Here is a 21,876-nt window from a genome sequence, read left to right on the forward strand (position 1 = left end):
TGATTTTTAATGCTACCACTTCATCTTATACCGCTCCTAGTTTTCGTCCAATCACTCAACGAGGCTGCAAGAAGAGTGAATGATATATGACGGAGTAATATGGTTCCGCGGACGCACTACATCCATAGCCTCTGCAGCGTTGCCTGCTATGTATGAAATGGAGTATAGGAGACACGAAGGCACGTAAACCAACCTCGAGAGGCTTTGCTTCGCAACAGGTAGGTCTCGTCAGTGCGCTTATACACCGTTGTCCGGGTATCCATCTCACGGCCCTGCAATGTCATTGAAGAAACTCATTCTCACACACGACAAAAGACATCACTTAAGACGTGAGCAAGCCAAAGAGCACTGTACCTTGCCTTCCCCCGTGCTCACAAGGATGTCAATAGCATAAACCTCGTGCAGCTCAAACTCGCATTTTTCGTGCTCTTTCCTGTGGAGAGAGAAACATGGAACGTGAATGGCACGCAACGCAAACTTAACAAGGTTTAATGAACCCATCGTGTTAGGTGAAAATAAGTTCACTAACAATCCCCAAACTACTGTATTTACACGAGTGTAAGTCGGCCCCCCCACAACACATTTCTTAAAAAAAAAAGAAATTGGAGGTCGTTTACACTTGGCCTTTAATAATAGAACACGATAGCACTATCCTGCGGCCTCCGCTTATCGCCAGCTGCTATCGGCTACCGCACGCGGGCATGCCCGTGGGCACATCCCAAACGAAACTGTATTAGTCACTGGACTGCTCATCCACACTTGTGCCATTGTCCTCACTAGTGCTGCAGTCGTTATCGCTGCTGCGGGGGCCCTATAGCTCGTCGTTCTAACATCGTCGTGCAGCCAAATCCTGCACCTCGCAAACAGCTGCCACATCTGTATCACCCGTTGTGAATGTCGAACTTGCAGCCCGGTGCGCAGTTGTTCGTTTCTTTGGCGTAAAGAATGGCAGCCATCTTGAACGTAGCCATGAACGAGTGCCGGTGGCTAACCCGACCACCGCAGCACGAATGACTAATTTAAAAACTTGTAAAACGCGGCCAGCAGTAGTCAAATGTGTCAGGGCAAAAGAGAAACTACGCGTGAGTGGCGTCGGCTCTTCCGTTGGCTACTGACACTCCTCAGCGCCGCCGCGATTCCGAGTGGCAGTGCCGCTGCGACTTGAACAGCGGTTCTTCCATCAACTATCGATGCTCCCTTGAGTGCCGACTGCGCGGTTGAAAGTAAAAAAAAAAAAAACAGACGACGCTTATTAAGGGTAGAACACGAATGCGTTATCGGGCCGTCACCGCCACAGCTTATCAGCAGCCACAATCTGCGGCCACGCTGGGGACTGGGCTGGTGCCGGTTTGCTGCTTATCCACAGCCACCATCGGCCTCCACGCATGGGTTGGGAAAGTCGGTTCTGCGCGTTGACATAGCAGCTGCTCAAGGCCAGCACTAAGAGCGATGCGACGGGGCCGCACAGCAAAAATGCAACCACTATGTAGCATGCATGATATTTCGTTTGTCTCGCCTTTATTTATGGTGCTATGCTTTGGTTTCGATCTTAAGTCGATTTTCATATTTTGAAAAACAGGTCGACTTACAATCATGTAAATACTGACTCAGAAACAATGCAAGTGCATTGCAGACCTAATACAGTCAAAACTCGATTTAACGAAAATCTCGATTTAACGAAGGTATCCTAATTCCCCCTCAGACACCCATAGGGTTCAATGCTTTGACTAACCCGAAATAACGAAACCGATTCCGTGATCAGTCCCGATTTAACAAACCTTTTTTCGAGAAATAAAGGTGAAAAAGTGTTAATTTTTGGTCTATTTTGTAGACAGCACCCCAAAATTTATTGATTGCGAGTCAGCGGTAACAGCGCGGAGCATCTTCATCCCGTCGCTTTTTTCAAACTGCGCGGCGCAAAACGAGTTTTAATTTTGAGTCGAGCTCACGAGATAGCGCCAGCAGTAAAAAAGTTTCGTGCCACATTTCATAGATGGCGCTGTTGCAGTTCGCGGATACCAGATGGTATCCCGATTATGTTGATAAAGAAGTTAGGACCAAAATCCAAGCAAACATTAATACAGGTAGTGAACAAAATGATAGTGGATGAGAAAGTTCCCGATGAATGGCGATTAAGTAGAATGAACATGATATATAAGGGAAAGGGGGACAAAGCAGACGCAAGTAACTATCGCCCCATAACAGTGACATCTGTGGTTTACAGGGTGGTGATGCAAATTATAAAGGATAGACTGCAGGCTTGGGTGGAGAACGAGGGGGTGTTAGGGGAACTACAGAATGGGTTCCGGAAACAAAGGAGGTTGGAGGACAATCTATTTTCATTGACACAGTGTATAGAAATTGCGGAAAAGGAACATAGGCCCTTATTGCATTTCTGGATATTAGGGGAGCCTATGACAACGTTACTCAGGAGCATTTGTGGGACATATTGGGCACATTGGATGTGGAAAATGGAGTAATTAATCTTTTAAAAGATATATATAGAGGTAACAGAGTGCTCATAAAATGGGAAAAAAATGTATCAGGGCCTGTAGAGATACAGCGGGGGCTTAGACAAGGATGTCCTCTGTCCCCTTTGTTGTTCAGGTTGTACCTGCAAGGTTTGGAGGCCAAGCTAGAGGGGAGCGGACTAGGTTTCAACCTATCTTTTTTCAAGCAAGGGGAATTGATTAAACAGACATTACCGGGACTAATATATGCGGACGATATAGTGATAATGGCTGACAACAAGAAAGACCTACAGAAGTTGTTAGACATATGCAGTACAGAGGGAGATAGATTAGGCTTCAAGTATAGTAAGGAAAAATCTGCAGTCATGACATTTAATGAAGAGGGCGGCGAGCATAGAATACAGGAGTTCGTACTAAAAGTAGTGAATGAGTACAAGTATCTTGGGGTGCGGATAAATAACAGTGTTGAGTATCTGACAGAGCATGCAAAATATGTAATGAATAAAGCTAGTAGGAATGCAGCTGTCATGAAAAATAGGGCACTGTGGAATTACAATAGGTATGAGGTGGTAAGAGGGATCTGGAAAGGGGTGATGGTCCCTAGCCTGACCTTCGGGAATGCGGTCCTGTGTATGAGGCCAGATGTTCAAGCAAGGCTGGAAATTAGGCAACGGGGAGTAGGGAGGTTAGCTTTGGGAGCACATGGCAATACACCAAATCAGGGGGTAGAGGGTGATATGGGATGGGCGTCTTTCAAGAGCAGAGAGGCTAGCAGTAAGATAGCATTTGAGGAACGATTGAGAAGGATGGAGGAAAAGCGGTGGGCTAGGAAAGTTTTCAGATACCTGTATATAAAGAATGTTGACACGAAATGGAGAAAGCGAACTAGAAAATTGACAAGCAAATATCTGGACAGCAGTAAGGGGGCAAATCAGCAATTATCGGTTAAGAAAAAGGTTAAAGGAACAGAGAGAGCTTTGTGGAAAACAGGGATGCTGACGAAATCGGCACTAGAAACATACCGGACCTTTAAACAGGAAATTGTCAAAGAAAATATCTATGATAATTGTAGGGGAAGTTCTTTGTTGTTTGAGGCCAGGACTGGAGTTTTGCGGACTAAGACGTATAGAGTCAGGTACCAGGAGATAGACACTTTGTGCATTGCGTGCGGAGAGGAGGAGGAAACGGCTGAACACTTGATACTTTTCTGTAAAGGGCTTCACCCTACAGTGGAAGGCAGCGGGGCTGACTTACCCAAGGCATTGGGGTTTAGGGATAGTGAAGGGAAAGTGGATTTTAAGAGGTTAGAAGTAACCAAGCGAAGGTTATCTAATTGGTGGCTAAAAGCAAGAGAGGAGTAAAATTTCACAAGACATGGCTAGGTGGCTTGAGCCATCGCCCGATGTAAAGGGTTCAGCCGTATCCATCCATCCATCCATCCATCCATGTTTTTTTTTGTGTGTGTTTGTGTGTTGTGCTCTGTGTTCGCTCTTGTGCCGATTTCCCCGTGCCTTTGAACGCACGTCTTTGTCAAGCTCAGCTTGTTAGGCCTCCATCAGTCTAGCCTTGCTATCGTGAACGCGGACGTGGTGTGTGCGAGCAAGCGCGCCGCTAACCCTCCTGACTAGCAGATGGAGCCCTGCAAGAAACGAAAAAGGCTTACCCTGGACGAGAAAGCGGACATAATTCGTGCTGTGACAAGTGGACAGAAGAAATGTGACGTGGCTGCATCACATGGCATTCCAGCGAGTACTCTCTCCACAATATTGAAAGGGAAAGATGACATCCTCCGCACCACTTCGTCGGGGAATCTCTCGTGCAAAAAAAACGCTGAAGACCACTCCTCAAAGCAAAATGGAAGAGGCCCTCTTCGCCTGGTTTATGGATTTGCGGGCGAAGAATAGTATTCCCGTGAGTGGAGACCTGCTCCAAAAAAAAGCTCGCTCTTTCGCGTGCTTGCTGGGCGACAACGAGTTCAAGGCAAGTCCCGACTGGCTGTCGCGCTTCAAAGAACGACACGGCATCGTCGGGAAAGTGCTTAGCGGTGAAGCGAGCAGCGTAAGCATGGCTGTAGTCGGCGACTGGCAGTCTGAAAACGTGCCCGACATTCTGGGAAAATATGCCCCCAGCGACGTCTACAACGCCGACGAGAGCGGTCTATTCTACCAAATGCTGCCTAAAAAAACACTCGCCCTGAAGGGGCAGGCGTGCCACGGCGGCAAACACAGCAAACAAAGGCTGGCTCTTTTGCTGTGCGTCAACATGGACGGCACCGACTAACGAGACCCGCTTGTCATCGGAAAGAGTGCGAGGCCGCGCTGTTTTAAAGGCACCAAAAAGCTTCCTGTGAAGTACATTGCCAATTCAAAGGCGTGGATGTCGCATGCCATTTTCGCTACATGGCTGAAGGAATTTGACAGCGACATGTGTCGCCAGAAAAGGAAAGTGTGCCTGTTGCTGGATAACTGCACGGCCCACTACGTTGCAGAGGTCGAGCTGAGCAGCGTGGAGCTCCGCTACTTCCCCCCCAAACGCAACGTCCGTGGTTCAGCCCTTGGATCAAGGGATAATTAATAGCGTGAAGTGCGCATACAAGCGCCGAGTCGTCGACAGAGTTCTCCTCAACCTGGAGCTGAAGCGCGAGACAAAAATAGATATTTTTATGGCGGTTGAGATGGTGGCGGCGGCTTGGAGAGCATTGAGGCCGTCGATAATTGTCAACTGCTTCAGGACTGCCGGTTTCGGTACACTAGGCCCTGAAACTGCCGAAGCTGGTCCGGACTGCGCGAGCGCCGTGCACGAGGATGAAGATGCCTGGGAACACCTTCGCTCAGTGGATGAAGTGCCCACAGGCATAAGTTTCTCAGACTACGTGAACGCCGACGCAAACGCAGTCACAACGGAAGTTTTGACTGATGCCGATATGTTGCGGCTTGTAGGAAGCGTGGAGGGAGTGACGGCTGAAGACGCTGCCGACGACCCTGCAGGTGCCGAAGCTCCCGTGCCGACACCAGGTCAGGCGATGGATGCTCTCGATCTGCTGCGACATTTTGCCGGCGCACACGAGGGGACGGAAGGCGCGCTGGACGCACTTCAGACCTTTGAGAAATCGGTGCGGCCGTTGCTCACAAAGCGCACGCAGGCAAAGATCACCGACTTCTTTGGCGGAAAATAAATTTGTAGTCCCCTCGGGCCTTTCTTGTCGAGTAAGAATTTGTTTTTTCTTTTCATATGCGCTAGCGGCGCCGGTCGTGGTGTTGGCGCTACCCACTCGAAAGTAGCGCGGGGGGTCATGACGATGACCATACGGACCCCCAAAGATTGCGCTAGTTGTATGATTACCAACTTTGGCGCCAATTTGTCATTAGCTGTGTGGCTTGCCGTCCCGTCGGCGGTATTTAGGGAAGATTGTTGCGCCGCTAACCGAACCGTCCTTTGGATCGGTGCTACCGGTGTGAATTCGTCACGCGCGAGTGCGACGAAAAGTGAAAATGGTACGTGCTAACCGATACGACCGCGATAAGCTGGTACGGTTTATGCGGATGCAAAATGCATTATGTTCAATGGGTGCTCAGTCGGGGACTTGACTTTACTACTTTTAAAACGAAAGTACTGTTTAAGTGGGTACGTTTTAACGAGGTTTTACTGTAATCGAATGTACTGAATTATGTGCCCAAGAAATGCCTCATTCAATTTAACGAAGTTCTCGATTTAACGAAATAATTCACGGCTCCCCTCAACTTCGTTAAATCGAGTTTTAACTGTAGACCATGCTTCCTGCACTTGCTAGAAGGGCGGTGCATGCTTTATGAAAATTATACCCCACCCGTAATGCTGAGAACGCGGCGTGTTAACAAAATACCTTTCCAACTTTCATTCACGCAGGTGACAGAGATGCTGCACTCTTTTACATCACACGCTGCTTAGTGCCCATGTATTCCCAGAAAAAATATACTGCTGGGTATGCTTTGCACTCCAAAAGCTATTGGAAGTAATAAATAAATATTGTCACCACAATTCACACCTTGATAGCGGCCATACCTTTATAGCACTGGGCCCGCACACGCAATAACAGCAGCTATGAGCATGCAAAGAAAAGGTGGCACAGGTTCTTCGAAAGGAAAGACGGTGAAGGAGGTGTGTGCAGTAGGGAAGTAAAAGGCAACATAGTGATAGCAGCCGCCACCGTGGGAGACTTCACCATGCACAACACAGCTCAGCGTATTTGTAAGGTGCTGCATCCAAAATAATGTTTCTTCCAGATTTTTTGTATTCTGCCTGCACTTTCTTGAGCCCTGTTTGTTCACTGTCGTCACACACTAAGTGCTGTTGCTTGGTTAAGTGGGCTTTTGCACGGCATGTAAGGACACTGATATGAAGTCATGCACAAGCAACACAGAAGATCACATTCTGGCTACCATCACGGTTCAAAGGCAGTTGCATTGCTGCTGTCAACAGGGAGACTATGAGGTGCATTGTCCTCTCAATTAGCTTTAGCACATCAACCAAACTATAACGTAACTCAGTTTCTAGAAGTGAAATTCCACTTGCATATTTGCCTCGGCAGACTTTCGTAAAATTCTTGGTGGCACTGGCAACAGCATTTATCTTTACAACCAGAGCTCTGCATCTGGCCATCTGAGCGTTCATTACTGGTAAATTTGCTACCTGTGCTGGCAAAAAAGGATCAAGACAAAATCTGACTGATAATTATGGTGCTCTCTAATGTGAAATTTGCACGCAGCTTGATTCTGCGATATACGGAGGCATAAAACTTGCGTAACACTTAAACTACCCTTAAGAGTACAATGCAAAGCATTGCCGCTTTATCGGAAAAAGCCTCTAAACTATCGCACTGAAAGAGTGGTGTAGAGGGGCGCGATGCAACCCTTGCCCGGTTGCAGTGTCCTATCCAGCATTCGGTGTTCCCTGCGAGAACACGTTACAATGTGCCTGTCTTCATTTGGAGTGGGTCATGAGTCGCGTGGCCTGCACATTCAGAGTAATGCATGCCCGTTTCCATAGTAAACTGCGTGGTATCCACAAACAGCCCCCACAGACGCCCACATATGTGCTGCTTGACGGCTCAACTGCCGATCCATGGCCGATTCAAGTAACGACTGGCAGTTTTGTGGCAGATCTTACGCTGATTCGAACATAATCAGCCCCACACCTGTGAGATAACGGGCCCACAATCGTTGCACAAAGAATTGCCTCATTTGGGTACGGCAGTGTCATTTTTCACAAACCCTCCAATATGTACTTGCCTGAAATGGAGGGGTTGGGGGAGGTATCTGCCTGCTAATGCATCTACCCCAATCGCTTATGCGAAGGTAGTTGTGGTGCATGTTCTAACCATGATGGTTATCTGTAAATGCGTTTAAGAGGTCATTATGCAACAGTCAGCCCAAAATGAACACAACCCCTCTTGCGTGACCCCACCTTCCCCACTTTCCCCCTTAGGATCCCTTCTACCTTTCCCTCTTCTGCAGCTACCTCCTCCTAGGCCTTTTTATTTTCGCCCTCCTTTTAATAACACCACACTTCCATCCCTCGCTCTGAGCTTTGCTATAGTTCTGCTGGTTACACAGACAATGACGACAATGGTGACAAAGACAATGGTGACACAGACAATGGCTTTTACCTTTGTGCTTCTGTTGGGTTCTGGATGATTGACTTCTCCCCATCTATCCTGTACTGCTTCAGCTGATGCGACAGCATTCCTGCAACGTAGACATACAGGTCAACTCTTGCATGCAGCTGAGCCTTTTGAAGCCAAAAATAGGCGCTGAATACAGATCAACCTCAGTGAAACAATCTAATGCACTGAAATCCTCAGTGCAAATAACTACCGTATTTGCACGAATGTAAGTCGACTCGAATGTAAGCCGACCCCCCCAAATCACATTTCCGAGAAATAAAAAAAACTTCCGAGGTTGTTTAAGCTTGGCCTTGAATATTCAAAGCTGAACGCGATAGCATTATCCAGCGGCCGCCGTTTATCAGCAGCCGCTATCGGCTGCCGCGCGTGGGCGTGGGCACATTCCAAAACGAAAATGTATTAGTCGCTGGACGTTGTCCACACTTGCGCCATCGTCCTCACTAGCGCTGTCGTCGTGATCGCTGCTGCGGTCCCACAGCATGTCGTTCTAATGTCGTTGTCCAGCAAAATCCCGCACTTCGTAAACAGCCACATCATGACATCGCGTGGAACAGCTGATAATTTTCCGCGCTACAGCTGCCACACTTGTATCACCCGTTGCAGACGTTGAACTTGCGGCTGTTCGTTTCTTCAGCGTAAAAAATGGCAGCCATCTTGAATGTAGCCGTGAATGAGCGCCAATCGCTTGCCGGACCTGGAGAACAAATGATGACTGACGAAGCACTGCATCAAAAACTTGTGAAACGCGGCCGGCAGTAGTCAAATGCGTCACAGCCAAAGAGAAACTATAGAGAAACTACGCGCGAATGGCGTCGGCTCTTCCGTCGGCTACCGACACTCCCCGGCACCGCTGCCGTTCCGAGTGGGGTGCCGCCTCGATTGAAACAGCGGCCCTTCCATCAACTACCAACGCTCCGTTGAGTACCGAGCGCGCATTTGAAAGTAAAAAGAAAACTTGCTGGACGCTTGAGCTTCCCGTAGAACGTGATTGCGCCATCGGGACGCCGCCACTTATCAGCAACAGCAGTCAGCAGCCACGTGTGGGGTGACAGTTTGCTGTTTATCAACAGCTGCCATCGGCCGCCGCCCACGCGCACGGGGAGGGGATGCCAGTTCTGCGGGTTGACATAGCAGCTGCTCAATAACAGCACCAAGAGCGATGCGATGGAGCCACGCAGCACAATGCAATTACGCTGTAGCATGCCTGATATCTCGTGTCTCGCCTTTACTTATAGTGCGATGTTTCGTTTTGACTGTAAGTTGACCCCCCCACTTCTGATTTTCAAATTTTTAAAAATAGGTTGACTTACAATCGTGTAAATACGGTACTTCGCATGCGAGAACTGCATTCCGTAAAATGGCAGAATTTTTAGCCTGAATACATCAGAACTGAATTAAAAGAGCTCAAAAGTGGAAGAAATACACAGAAAGAGCAGTAGTACATGATCACCAAAAATCCAAAAATAATTTTCACAGCGCTTGCGTAACGTAGCCTCACTTTTCCCAGTTTCCCAGCCCAGTTTTCTATTCTACAATTTTCATGAGCTTATGTGCTGTGAAACACTTGCACCACCGCTATTACTGAAAACAAAACTTGAGAGGTATATTTCTGTTCACAAGCAATAATTGGTATACCAACGCACGAACCTCATAAGACCGCGAAAAACATTTGTATCAGGCATAATCTGAAATTAGTATTAAAAAACAAACAAAATTCATACATTGAAGCACAAGAAATGATTTCACTCAAATTCATTTGTGGCTGCCCAGAAATGTGGAAGCCGTAATGCTGTGCTGATGTGTTTACTCGAGCATTCTCAAAGCTTGTACCCACGAGAATGTACTAACGCATGTGGAGTGAACGTGCTGAAGATTCCTCTTTGCAGTAAAATAACGTGCCCTTATACAGGGCACCCAAATTGCAAACACTGAGTGTGCATCAACGGGTAAGAGTGCAAATTTCCAGCAGTACTGGGCTGGCATCAGCTTGCAAAGTGACCCCTGGCCAAAGCTCCTGTGTTGCAGCTCATATTGAGCATGATAGTACAGTCACGGACAGAATAATTTGAACCACGCTTCGGCTAAAGATCTTCAGACTCGTTACCTACTGAGAGCTAATGGGCGTTTGTTACTCATGAATGTAAGAGTCTTTAGTATGTTAACACACAAAGAAGGCAATCCTTTCTGTTTTCTTTATGCAAAGGCGATTGAGTAAATGCAACTCCAAAGAGTGCTCCATACTTTTGTTTTTATGGGGGTTTAGCATCCCAAAGTGACTCAGGCCACGAGGGTCGCCATAGTGGAGGACTCCGGAAATTTCGATCACGTGGGGTTCCTTGAGGTGCACTGACATTGCACAGCACATGGGCCTCTAGAATTTCGCCTCAATCGAAATTCCACCGCCGCAGCCGGGATCGCACCCGTGTCCTCCGGGTCAGCAGCCGACCGCCATAAACAGTGAGTCACAGCGGCAGTTATGAGAGCTCCATATTATCCTGCCATTTACCGGGTATTTCAGCGAAAACTTTCAAAAATTTTTAGAAATAGGGTTTTTGGGGCAAAATATGGCTTTAGCAGCATAATATTACTAGTGTTTGCGGACACCAGAAATCCGGTGAATCGTCCGAAGTAGCAAGCTGTTTAACTAATTTTTAATAATTAACTTTTTAACTAGTAGAGTTAGGTGCCTAGTTGCAATTAAGAGATTTGTAGCCGGCCGCCGGTAGTAGCCATATCAGTTTTTAGAATTTCGAAAACACGATTACCTTTGGCGCTGCGGCTTTTTGACTAGTTACGTGCACTGGAGGGGTTGCTTTGCCCGCATACTTTCGAAAGCGCATGGATTCCTGCACGATGCAGCCAAAATTTGTCGAGCCAGAACAGTGAGGTAATCGCATTTTCGAATTTCTTAAAACTGATATGGCTATTACTAACTACCAGCTACAAATTTCTAATTGCAACTATGCACCTAACTATACTAGTTAAAAGCTAATTATTAAAAATTACTTCACCACCTTACTACGCAAGACGATTCACCAGTTTTCTGGTGTCCGCCAACAATGGTAATACTATGGCATAAAAGCCATATTTTCACACCATAAAGCTTTTTAAAAATTTTTGAAAGTGTTCACTGAAACACCCGGTATATTACGGGCCAGAGCGGCAACAAAAATGCTTCCACCGCTCAATGCTGGCAGGCACGAAAGACAGATTGCCCAAAAGTGACAGGCCTTACCTTCAGTTGGCTTGCACTTATAATATTCTGCAACCTTCTGAATCACATCCGTCACGGCACTGTTCTAAAAGACAAGAAATGGAAAAAAATATTTGTAGAGAACGTTTCGGCCTGAGGATATTGAGTACTATGTAAAATATGCTGTGCTCCTGAAAATGAGTTTTCAGCAGACTCCAATAACTCTTCTCCCCCTCTAAAAAAAAATTAAAGGGACACTTAAGCTCCGCCTTAAAGGTGTATAGACACCTAACTTTGGTGGCATGTTTCCTTCTCTACAATTATGTGGAAGACACTACTATGCATGAATCACCATGTGGTACTCACCTATGACCGCTAAATAATTTATAATCAAATTTTTCTTTCCTGCTGTTTCGGTTTCAAGAGTCAAACGATGACTGTGAAGCCAAAGTGTGGTTATATGTCACGAGAGACATGAAAAAATGCAATATAATCGCTGCTTCATCGTTTCAGTTGACTACAGTGCTGAACCAGCCTCCCTTAAGGGCCAGAATGACAACAAATGTAGAAGCAGCAATTATATTGCTGTTTTTTCATGCCTCAAGTGACTTATAACCACACTTTGACGTCACAGTCATCGTTCAGCTGTTGAAACCGAAACAATACAAGAAATTCCACTATAAGGTAACCCATGTGTAATAATGCCTTATGCATTATTATACATTATTAGTGGGCTAACGTCAATATCTGCCGAATTGGTTGTTCTCTTCCCAAGCAACCTCCCGTGATTAATTCTTAATTTAACTGCCACCTGCTGCGGCGGGCAGGTTGTGATGACGTCACAGTCATGTGGCCTAGATTTTTCACTCACAGTCAATGAAGCCTGTGCCACTTTTCTGTGACACAGGGCCCTAAAAGCTACCATGTGAAAACTTGTGGCCCTTACATGAGTACATAGAGTAGATGGCGTAGCAAGTTTGTTATACCAAGATCAACTGGAGCAATACCTTTGTTACATGAAATACACACACTTATATAAATGTGGCTATGGGAAATTGAGAAAATCCGTAATATCAGGTATTCGCTACCTAGAGGTTCGTTACATTCAATTTTAAGTGCAACAGCAAAAGGGCACTAAGCGTAAAACTACCACAGAAAGACGAGTTTACAGCTACTAGAGCTTTGGACAGAGCAAGTGCAATACTACAAGAAGATACTTGGCAGGGTTACAATTCAATGAAATTAAAGTGTTTTCTGACAAAAAAAAAAGGGGGGAGGGGCATGATGATCCAACCTGCAAGAAAATAAATGCGACTCAAGATCCACAGCATACTGACCTCTCCACCAGGCTTGACCAGCCGCAGGGCAGCCTCGGCTGCGTAGTAAGCAGCCTTGACCACATCAGCTCTCCTGCCCTTCACCTTGTTATCCTGTAAAAGGGACCAATAACCAGTGTCGTTTCAATAATTTGACAAAACCCACAGCTGCATTTTCTCTAACATCAAATTGCCATTTAAAATACGGTCAGAGCTTGTTCATTCAAACTTCAAGGGAACAAAAAAAAAAAAGGTTCGAATTATTGAAAGACCCTGAAAAAAACTAACAGGTACAGTTAAACCTGGATATAAAAAAGTTGAAGAAAGTCCGGTATTTTTTGTTACACTCAGGTTTTCGTTGCATGCAGTTTTTACAAGAAGACCCGAAAGAGCAATACAGAACGGAAACCAAATTAAGAAATAAATGTAGGTGAAATCAACTTCAAAATGTTTACAGAAAACCCCATTACTCGAAGTCATAAACTTGGAGAAACTCGCGCTGATAGCGCGACTGCTACGGCTCGTGCAACGCCGCTACAAGTGGGGTGGGGAGAGTGGGAGAGGCGGGGTCACCAGCCGAGCTACAGGAGAGCGCGCACGTGGTCCCGCCGCTGCTGTACAGACCAGCCGCGGAGGCACATGCTTCTTCCCACATGTTCCCTCTCTCAGTCTGCCAGCCGCTGTTGCCCCAGGAAACGGACTCTTCGCCTTGTGTCACTAGCGCTTTCCACCGTCCCCGCTCCAGAGTCCCGATGCACGAGAGCTATCGGCGGCGGAATCACGCGAGCAACGTATCGCGCAAAGCAATGGGTGCGCACTGCTCGTGCCATTTTGTTTTTGCTACGCCTTATCATTTTTCGCTGGTTTTGAGCATGAACTGTTGTAGTGCCACGTGGTGTGGCGTTCCAAAAGCGACGGAGATGTGGCGGCGGCGCTGGAGCACGACACGTTGACTCGACTGCGGTCACTCGTTGCAACCGTTGGCGTTCCTCTCATTTCAATTCACGCTTTATTGTCATGAAGCTTTTCTCCCAAATTTCGTAACTCTGCACAAGCTAACAGTGAGTTTGTTATATCAAGGTCAACCACCGCTGTGTCATTACATGGAGGTCTCAAATAGAGGCGCTTCAATGGGGGCAGCGTTGGGGAATTAAAAAACTTCATTACATCGAGGAATTTGCTACACAGAGGTTCGTTACATCCAGGTTCAACTGTACTGCTTGCATCAAGGTAAATTTATTTGGTGAAAGACTGGGAAATGATTGCTTGCTCTTGAGATGAGAATGACGTGACAACAGCTATTTTTAGCAATGCAGTAACTTCACTGCTACTGCACTGCACACCTCACAAGCAGAAGCGTCGCATGTGAGGTGGCTTCAGCACTCAAACTGTGAACGGCAGGTGACGACTACGCGGTTTCAGCACTCTGGATGAATAGAACAATAACGCAGATGGAAACTGTTAGTAGCACCAAAAGGCAAGATAAAAAAAAAAAGGCGACAGAAAAGACCAGCACGCAGTTGAGCTCGGTTGGTTGGCTGATGAGGGCTGACGTGAAGCTCAGAAAAGCGAAACCAAATCTATGCAGTGCGACTATTCTCAGTCACACCTGTCGTTGCACGCATGTCACAGGTGTGCGAGCGACTGCACCACGGAATTCAGGTTTAAGTAGTGCTATATGGACGATCGATAGCCGTGCCGGCCATACGTAGACACAGCCTCTCTTCGACAGCCTGCTCAAATTAACCGGTGTGAGACCTGTAAGCACCCTAATTAGTAAGCGTGCGACACGACACGTTGGCCGGAATCGCGCCAGAAGTTCAAATTATCGAGGTTCAAATTGCTGAGCTTTTATTCTATATGCAATATGTTTGCAATAAGCACGCTGATTGGTTGGTTGGCTTATGGGACTTAACGTCCCCCAAAGCAACTCAGGCTAAGAGGGGTGTGTGTACAGTGCACAGTACATGGGCCTCTAGCGTTTCAGCTCCATCGAAACGTGACTGATTCAGATGAAAAAGAGCCCTTGGTACTGTCCATCAAAGTACAGCCTAAGCAAGCAAAGACAACATTTTTCGCACCATGCCTTTCGTTGACTACGCAATCAACAAGATGAGAGCACGTTATCCAAAAACCCTGTTGTGTTCGAGTTTTACAGCACGTAAGTGGCTAAGGTTAACCCATGGCAGTCAAAGGTCTGCTTGTTGTGTTGAAAATTTTCAGTTGCCATTTATTTAAAACATTGCCTTCTTCTAGAAGCCTATACAGTAAAAGCTCTTTAATTTGAACTCTGTTAATTTTAACTGACGCCCGGGTCTCGGCAAAGCTCTGTAAATTTCAATGAGGGAAAACTCCCGATAATTCCAACAAGTCGGCATCTGCTACGGTTAATTCTAACTAGGAGCCCCTAGCTGACACCGCTCCTCATAAAAAGAAGTTCACCCATAGCAAGTAAAATGCGCTGCAAATTTATTAAAGATGGAAAAAAAACAAAGAAAACAAGCCGAGCACACGAGGCAGGCGGAGCCCGCGCTTTGGTGCATGCCGAAGCAGGTTTTCGCTGCCAGAGCACTCGCCCGCGCCGCCGATGCTTCGGTGCAAGCCGTTCCAGGTTTTCGCTGTGCCGCGGTTGCTGAGTCGCGATCGCGTGGTGTACACAACGCAGAATGGCTATATAGTATGGAGGTTCGGGCATCGTCGTCATGGTTTTTGTTGGTGCCGCGAGCTACGTGGACAGCAGTGTGGAGACATTGGAGCCCATGAGTGACGCCAATATAATTGAGGCTGCATGCTGTCAGCAGACGCCACAGGGCTCACGTGCGATGAGCACAGCTGACAGTGATGAGTCCGACTGCGGCGACGAGCCTAAGCCACCGCCAAGTGCATGTGAAGTAGCGTCAGCGCTCTATGTTGCAGCATGCTTCTTCTCTGCCAATGAGAACGTGGACGTTGCGCTGGAGCTCTTGGGCAAGCCGTAGATGATGCTGATGGAGTCTCAGCAGAAGAAATGCAAGCAAATACATATCACTGATTACTTTTAATTTTGACAACCCTTCCCTGTAAATAAACACGTTTTGGAGCATAAAAATCGTCCTATATTCTAGCACTAAAGCTCGCTGCTCACGCAAATGCATTCCAGTTCTGTTTCTGGTGCATGACTGGCAGATCAATTTATTTCATTTGCCATTACGACTGCATAAATTTAATTCTGAGAATCACCCGCTACAAACGTGTCCTAGGGCCAAGCTCGTGATAACAAGTCTAAATGTGGCTGCTCCGGATTCGAACTTCACTTAATTCGAACAATTTTCCAGTCCCCTTCCAGTTCAAATTAACAGTTGAATCCCGGCACAACAAATGCCGCTTCAACGAAATTTTCGCCACAATGAAGTATTTTTAATTCCCCGCGAAATCCTCATAGGAGTTAACGTATTAAAATTCCCTCGAAAACAAATTACTTTGTGAGCACCCATTCGCTTCTACGAATTTTTCACGAGCCTTCACCGGTCAGTGGCCCGCCTTTCTTTAAATGTTGGGTGCTGAACGAGTTCATTCCCTGCTAAAGCAGTGGCTTGGAGCAGCTAAATAATGCACGGAATGTATGCTTATTACATTTTCATGTATTCTTCATTATAAAATTTGGCTGGGAGTCGTTTATTCGTCATAGGGAAGCAGCGAGGGGACTTGTTGGCGCCGTGCGAAGGCCGCCGGCCATACGAGGGCCAAAGACTAATCCAAATCCAGTCGCCAGGCTCCCCTCCCCGCCTTCTCCGCAGCCCTTGCTGCCATTTTCTCGTGTGTCGGTGTGCGCTGATCGTCGATCTCTCGCTGTAGTCTGATCTCGTCGATCGCCTCTGCCATGTCGCCGCCAACGAAGAAGCGAAAGTTTATTTCGCTAGAAGAAAAGGATAGAATTATCGCCGAAGCGGAAAGCGGGAAGGAGAAGGCAATTATTGCAGCAGATTTTGACATCGCGCCGAGTTCACTATCGACGATTTTGAAGAATAAGGACAGCATTAGGAAGGCACTTTCATCTGGCACTTCAGCGCAGCACAAGAAAGTGACGCAACCAACGTATGAAGAGCACGACAAGGCTGTCTATGCTCGGTTCGTCGATACACGAGAAACAAACATGCCCCTGAGCGGTAAAATCGTACAGCAGAAGGCCCTAAATTATGCATGTTTGCTAGGGCTGAACAACTTTAAGGCAAGCATAGGATGGCTGAATCGCTTTAAAGAAAGGCATAACATCGTCGGCAAGGTTTTATGCTGCGAATCGGCATCTGCGGACGTTACGGCGCATCAGCATGGGCGGCAGACAACATGACTGACATAATGAGCAGTTACGCTCCGTCTGATATTTATAACACAAACGAGATGGGCCTCTTCTATGAGATGCTGCCAGCAAAGACGCTTGATTTTAAAGGGCTGCGTTGCCAAGGAGGCAAACATAGCAAGAAACGAGTGACTGTGCTGCTGTGCACAAATGTGGATGGGTCTGACAAACGCCCCCGTTAGTTATTGGCAAAAGTGCAAAACCGCGATGCTTCAAGGGGAACAGGAGACTACCTGTCAAGTACGTGGCAAACAGCCGGTCGTGGTACTTGACGGCGACATGAGCAGAGAAAATCGAAAGGTTTGTTTGCTCTTGGACAATTGTTCAGCGCACCGCATTGACGACGTCAAGCTGTCAAGTGTGGAGCTGAAGTTCTTCCCACCGAACTGTACCTCAGTCATTCAACCCAAGGCATCATCCGGAGCATGAAGTCTTCCTACCGGAAGAGGTTGATCCAGCGGCTTCTCCTGAACACCGACACTGGTAGGGAGACGAAAGTCGATCTTTTCGTGGCTTTAGAAATGATGGCTGCGGCATGGAGAGCAACACGGTGCAGCGTGATCCGCAACTGCTCCAAGCACGCCGGGTTTGTCGACAGCAAGGTGACCAGCATGACTGCAGCCGCGGAAAGTGTACCATCGTCATAGACTCCGGGGTTGACGTTACTTGGAAACCGCTCCAGGAAGCTGGAAACGTCCCTGCTGGCATAGCGCTGGATGATTTCCTCGACGCTGACGTGACTGTCCACGAAGAACGAAGCGATGAAGACATCAAAAGTGTTCGCGAGCCGGAAGAGCCGTCCGATCATGAAGACGACCCCACTAAAGATTTACCTGCCCCGGCAGTCTCATCGCAGGTACTGGATGCCTTCCGACGTTATTAGAAAATTGCTTGGCACACACGATGACGATGCTGCGATGTCACTGTTAACAGAGTGCGAGGGTCGCGTGACACTGCTGCTGGCAGTGAAACGCAAGCAGGCTAAGCTCACAGATTTCTGGCAATAAAACTATGTTTTGCTGGAGTTATTGCCTTGCATTTTTGGTTAATTTCTCGACAGCGAAATTTCTCGCGTGTCCCGTCGATTTCGTTGTAGCGGGATTCAACTGTACTCCGTTTCACACATAGCAGACAACGCTGTGGAGGGTACGGAAGTAGTGCGTCCGCAAAACCATATTACTCCACCACAAATCATTCATTCTTTTTGAAACTCTGGTGATTAGTGTTCGGACGAAAACAAAAGAGCGGTATAAAACGATTTGGTAGCTTTGAAAATCACGGTGCAGCGCTGCACCTTACGTGCGACAATTTTCAATAGAGCGCGTGCAGGCAGGTCTTGTCGTCTGCTCGCCGTGGAGATATTCAGTGGTACAGTTCTCTTGTGTATTTTTTGTGTGCAGTCGCTTTCGTGCATAACGAGACTTGCGTCAGCCATGGAGTTGGCCGTGGTCGACGACGAGGACATAACATAGTTCGTTGTTATGGAATAGTTCTACTCTTCAGACTGTGAATATGAGAAAACTGACTCTGTGCTGTCCTTTGCCGCAACTCACTTGTTTGGACCAATTGCAGCCGAATTCCGGAGTACTGCAAAAGCGTGGTTGCAATTGCTACTTCAATTTCGAATTCATGAGGCTCTTCAGAATCTCTAGAGAGTAGTTCAAAGAACTTTCGGTGCGTTTCAAGGCCCTGCATACTTTCCGACACCTAAAGGGGGGCGCCCACAAATTACCACCGAGAGCCTGCCTCGCTCATTTAGCTCTTTATAAGCAGTTTAAAAACTACCTCGCTGCTTAACCCAGCATCCCCGTAGCAGCAGCAGAATGACCAGGCAGCGGCGAACCAGCCGCATCTGCCTGCATGCTAGCGCAGCAGGCAGAGGTACTGGCGCAAGCAAAACACGCCCGGATTCGCCCCTCCCATATTTTTCCAACAGCCCACACACCATTGTTGCACCGTCGGAAAAAAAAAAATATATTTTGTGTGAATTCGCACGCACACGGGCGGCTTAGCTAGCTGTTACAAGTAGCAAGTACAAAAAGAAAAACACAGAAAGTGCCTGCTGTCGCGTATATTTCAGCGTCATTTTCTCGCAAAATGACATAGGACCCGTCGACGACAGCGAAGACCTCCCTCAATTCACCTTCAATACTTACGAGCATGTTAGCATCGTCAGCGCATCGTCTGCTGAAAGCTGTCTGCACACAACTTTTTTGCACCTTCTTGGCGGCTGGTGCCATGGTACCTTGCACCAAAGCGGCACCACGGCTGCATCCGAATCAATCGTGGACGACGGTGCAGAGGGCGGTGTGAATCGAGGGCTTTGTTGCAGCGCACCATGAACCGGTGGAGGCGGTGCAGTGAACCACAGCTGAATCAAATACAGCTCAGGTATGTCACAATGAAATACGCTTGTGTTCACTGTGGTTGTATGGCGAACTACTTTTTGAGCGCGGACTTAGCCTGCGCGAACAGGCACGCTAGCTTTAGCAGCGTTACCTGCTATGTATGAAATGGAGCGTAAAGAACATGAAGGATCTCCAACTGCATTTTTTCCCAACAGCAAGCAAGCTGCAGGCGATAGCGAAAGTTCTGATGACAGAAACACGCTTCAGAACCAACGGCAGCACAGCTCGCATGCCGTCAGCCACGGCATAGTTTCATTTTCGCGTCTTCGGTTGTTGGCGCTCATGCTACAGCAGTGATGCATCAACTTACAGTAGCTGACGGGTAATTCGGACTTCGATGAGGCACTGTCGGTCACACCATAGAAGCCATTATATTCACGACGAATACAGTTGAACCTCTATGTAACGAACCTCTATGTAACGAATTCCTGGATTTTACGAAATTTTTCAATTCCCCAGCACATCCCCCATTGAAGCCCATGTATAGGCGACCTCCATGTAACGAACTCGTTGCGGCAGTTCACCTTGATGTAACGAATCCGTGGCTCTGATCATCGAGCTGTATCTTGTAATGTTTTGCCCGAAATTTGACCGGACAGTGCGCAACTTTAATGAATATTGTTTAAGTAAGTTTTTATATTAAAAGGTAAAGTAGACCGCGAGCAGAACGCTTGCAATCGCAGCAAACAAGCAGACCTCAGTGATGATGATGATGTTGAGCGCCGCTATCGCCGCTCCGTGGCAAGCGTAGCAACTTTTAAGCTTTCATTTTGTAGCTTGACACTAGGTGGCACTACTATGACAAATTTTTCGTGGTGTTGCGGCGCAGTTATGGTAAGCCTTCTTCGTCAGCGTGTTGACGTGTGTGTGTTGGTGTGTGTTTACGGTGTCGGTTCGTTACGATGAGTTCTGCTGTGAGGAAACGCAAAGTTTTGTTGCTTGAAGATAAGCTCTCGATTTTGAATGCGGTTACCGCCGGCGAAAAAAAGAAGGATGTCGCTGCCCGCTTCAATATACCAGCCAGCTCCCTGTCAACCATTCTTGCTGCAGAACAAAGCATCCGCAGTGCGATGGAGTCGGGCACAAGCGCCCAGAAGAAAAGACTGAAGACGTCGACGTATGCTGATGTGGACAACGCCGTGTTTGCATGGTTTTTGGACAGACGAGCACAAAACGTGCCCATAAGTGGCGCGATTTTGCAGCAGAAAGCCATAGATTTTGCTTGTATCCTGGGCCACGACGACTTCAAAGCGAGTAACAGCTGGCTACAAGGATTTAAAAGCCGGCACGGTGTCGTCGGAAAAGTGGTATCTGGCGAGTCTGCCTCCGCAGACAGCGATGCTGCTGCCTCGTGGGTGGCCAAGAAGCTTCCCGGCATTTTCAGCCACTATGAAGCTGCCGACATTTATAATGCTGATGAGACGGCCCTGTTTTTTTAAATGTTACCGAGCCGCACGTTCTCACTGAAAGGAGAAGACTGCCGCGGTGGAAAGCAAATTAAACTCCGCGTGACGGTTTTGCTTTGCGCCAACACTGATGCCAGCGACAAGCGAATCCTGTTTGTTATTTTCCGCAATGCCCGATCCGGATGTTTTAAAGGAACAGGGCGGATGCCAGTAAAATATGTGGCAAACTCCAAAGCTTGGATGTCGCGGGCAATTTTTTACGACTGGCTGAAGGAGCTCAACCAAGATGTCAAGCGACAAGTTCGCAGCATTTGTTTGCTGCTTGACAACTGCTCCGCGCACCATGTGGAAGGCCTACAGCTTTCTAAGGTCGAGCTGCAGCATTTGCCACCTAACTGCACTTCTCTGGTACAGCCCTTAGACAAATGGGTTATTAACAGCTTTAAATGCTGTTACCGGCGTCGATTGATACAGAAGATGCTCCTGGACATCCGCCTTGAATGGCCAACAAAAGTGGATATCTACCAAGCAATCGAAATGCTTGCTGCGTCGTGGCAAGAGGTCGGATCACAAGTGATCACCAATTGCTTCGCCAAGGCTCAGGTAAATAAGGCCATTCAAGCTACAGTCACTGAAGACGAACCTTCAAGCCCACCCGAGGTCGCAGAAGCGTGGGATGAACTACGCATGAACGGTGGTGTGCCCGACGGTGTCGAGCTGTGAAACTTTTTGTTCGTGGACAACGGCGCCGTGGCTACGGAAGAGATGACTGATGCGGCACTTGTCAAAACCGTTAAAGATAGCCTTGAAGGTGACGGTTCGTCAGAGCCTGATACGTTTTGTGCTGTTCCCACCGCGAGGGAACTGATGGACGCGGTGGACGTTCTGCGCCATTTCGTCGGCTCGCAGGACGATGAAGCAGCCATGGATGCCTTAGTTTCCTTGGAGCGCCGAGTAGTGGCTTCGATCGGGCAAAAACAGCAAGCGAAAATTACGCAGTTTTTCTCTATTAAATAAATTCTTTGAATGGCGAGTTCACTTGAATTGATATCTGTCGAATTTTTATTTCGTTTTGGCATAATCC

At 47.5% G+C, this 21,876-nt stretch overlaps 1 protein-coding gene across 1 annotated transcript in view; it reads right to left on the minus strand.

Annotated features, from left to right (window-relative positions):
• Positions 1-21,876, minus strand: part of LOC144093533 (proliferation-associated protein 2G4) — a 37,935-nt gene that overhangs the window by 8,416 nt on the left and 7,643 nt on the right. Inside the window, exons 5-9 of the mRNA XM_077627057.1 lie at positions 12,664-12,756; positions 11,369-11,432; positions 8,116-8,194; positions 355-433; positions 194-272 (exon numbers count right to left, since the gene is read on the minus strand). Coding sequence (XP_077483183.1) covers positions 194-272; positions 355-433; positions 8,116-8,194; positions 11,369-11,432; positions 12,664-12,756 — 394 coding nt within the window. The remainder of the gene's footprint in view (positions 1-193; positions 273-354; positions 434-8,115; positions 8,195-11,368; positions 11,433-12,663; positions 12,757-21,876) is intronic.

The sequence above is a fragment of the Amblyomma americanum genome, chromosome 6, assembly GCF_052857255.1.
Source record: "Amblyomma americanum isolate KBUSLIRL-KWMA chromosome 6, ASM5285725v1, whole genome shotgun sequence".
NCBI lineage: Eukaryota > Metazoa > Arthropoda > Arachnida > Ixodida > Ixodidae > Amblyomma > Amblyomma americanum.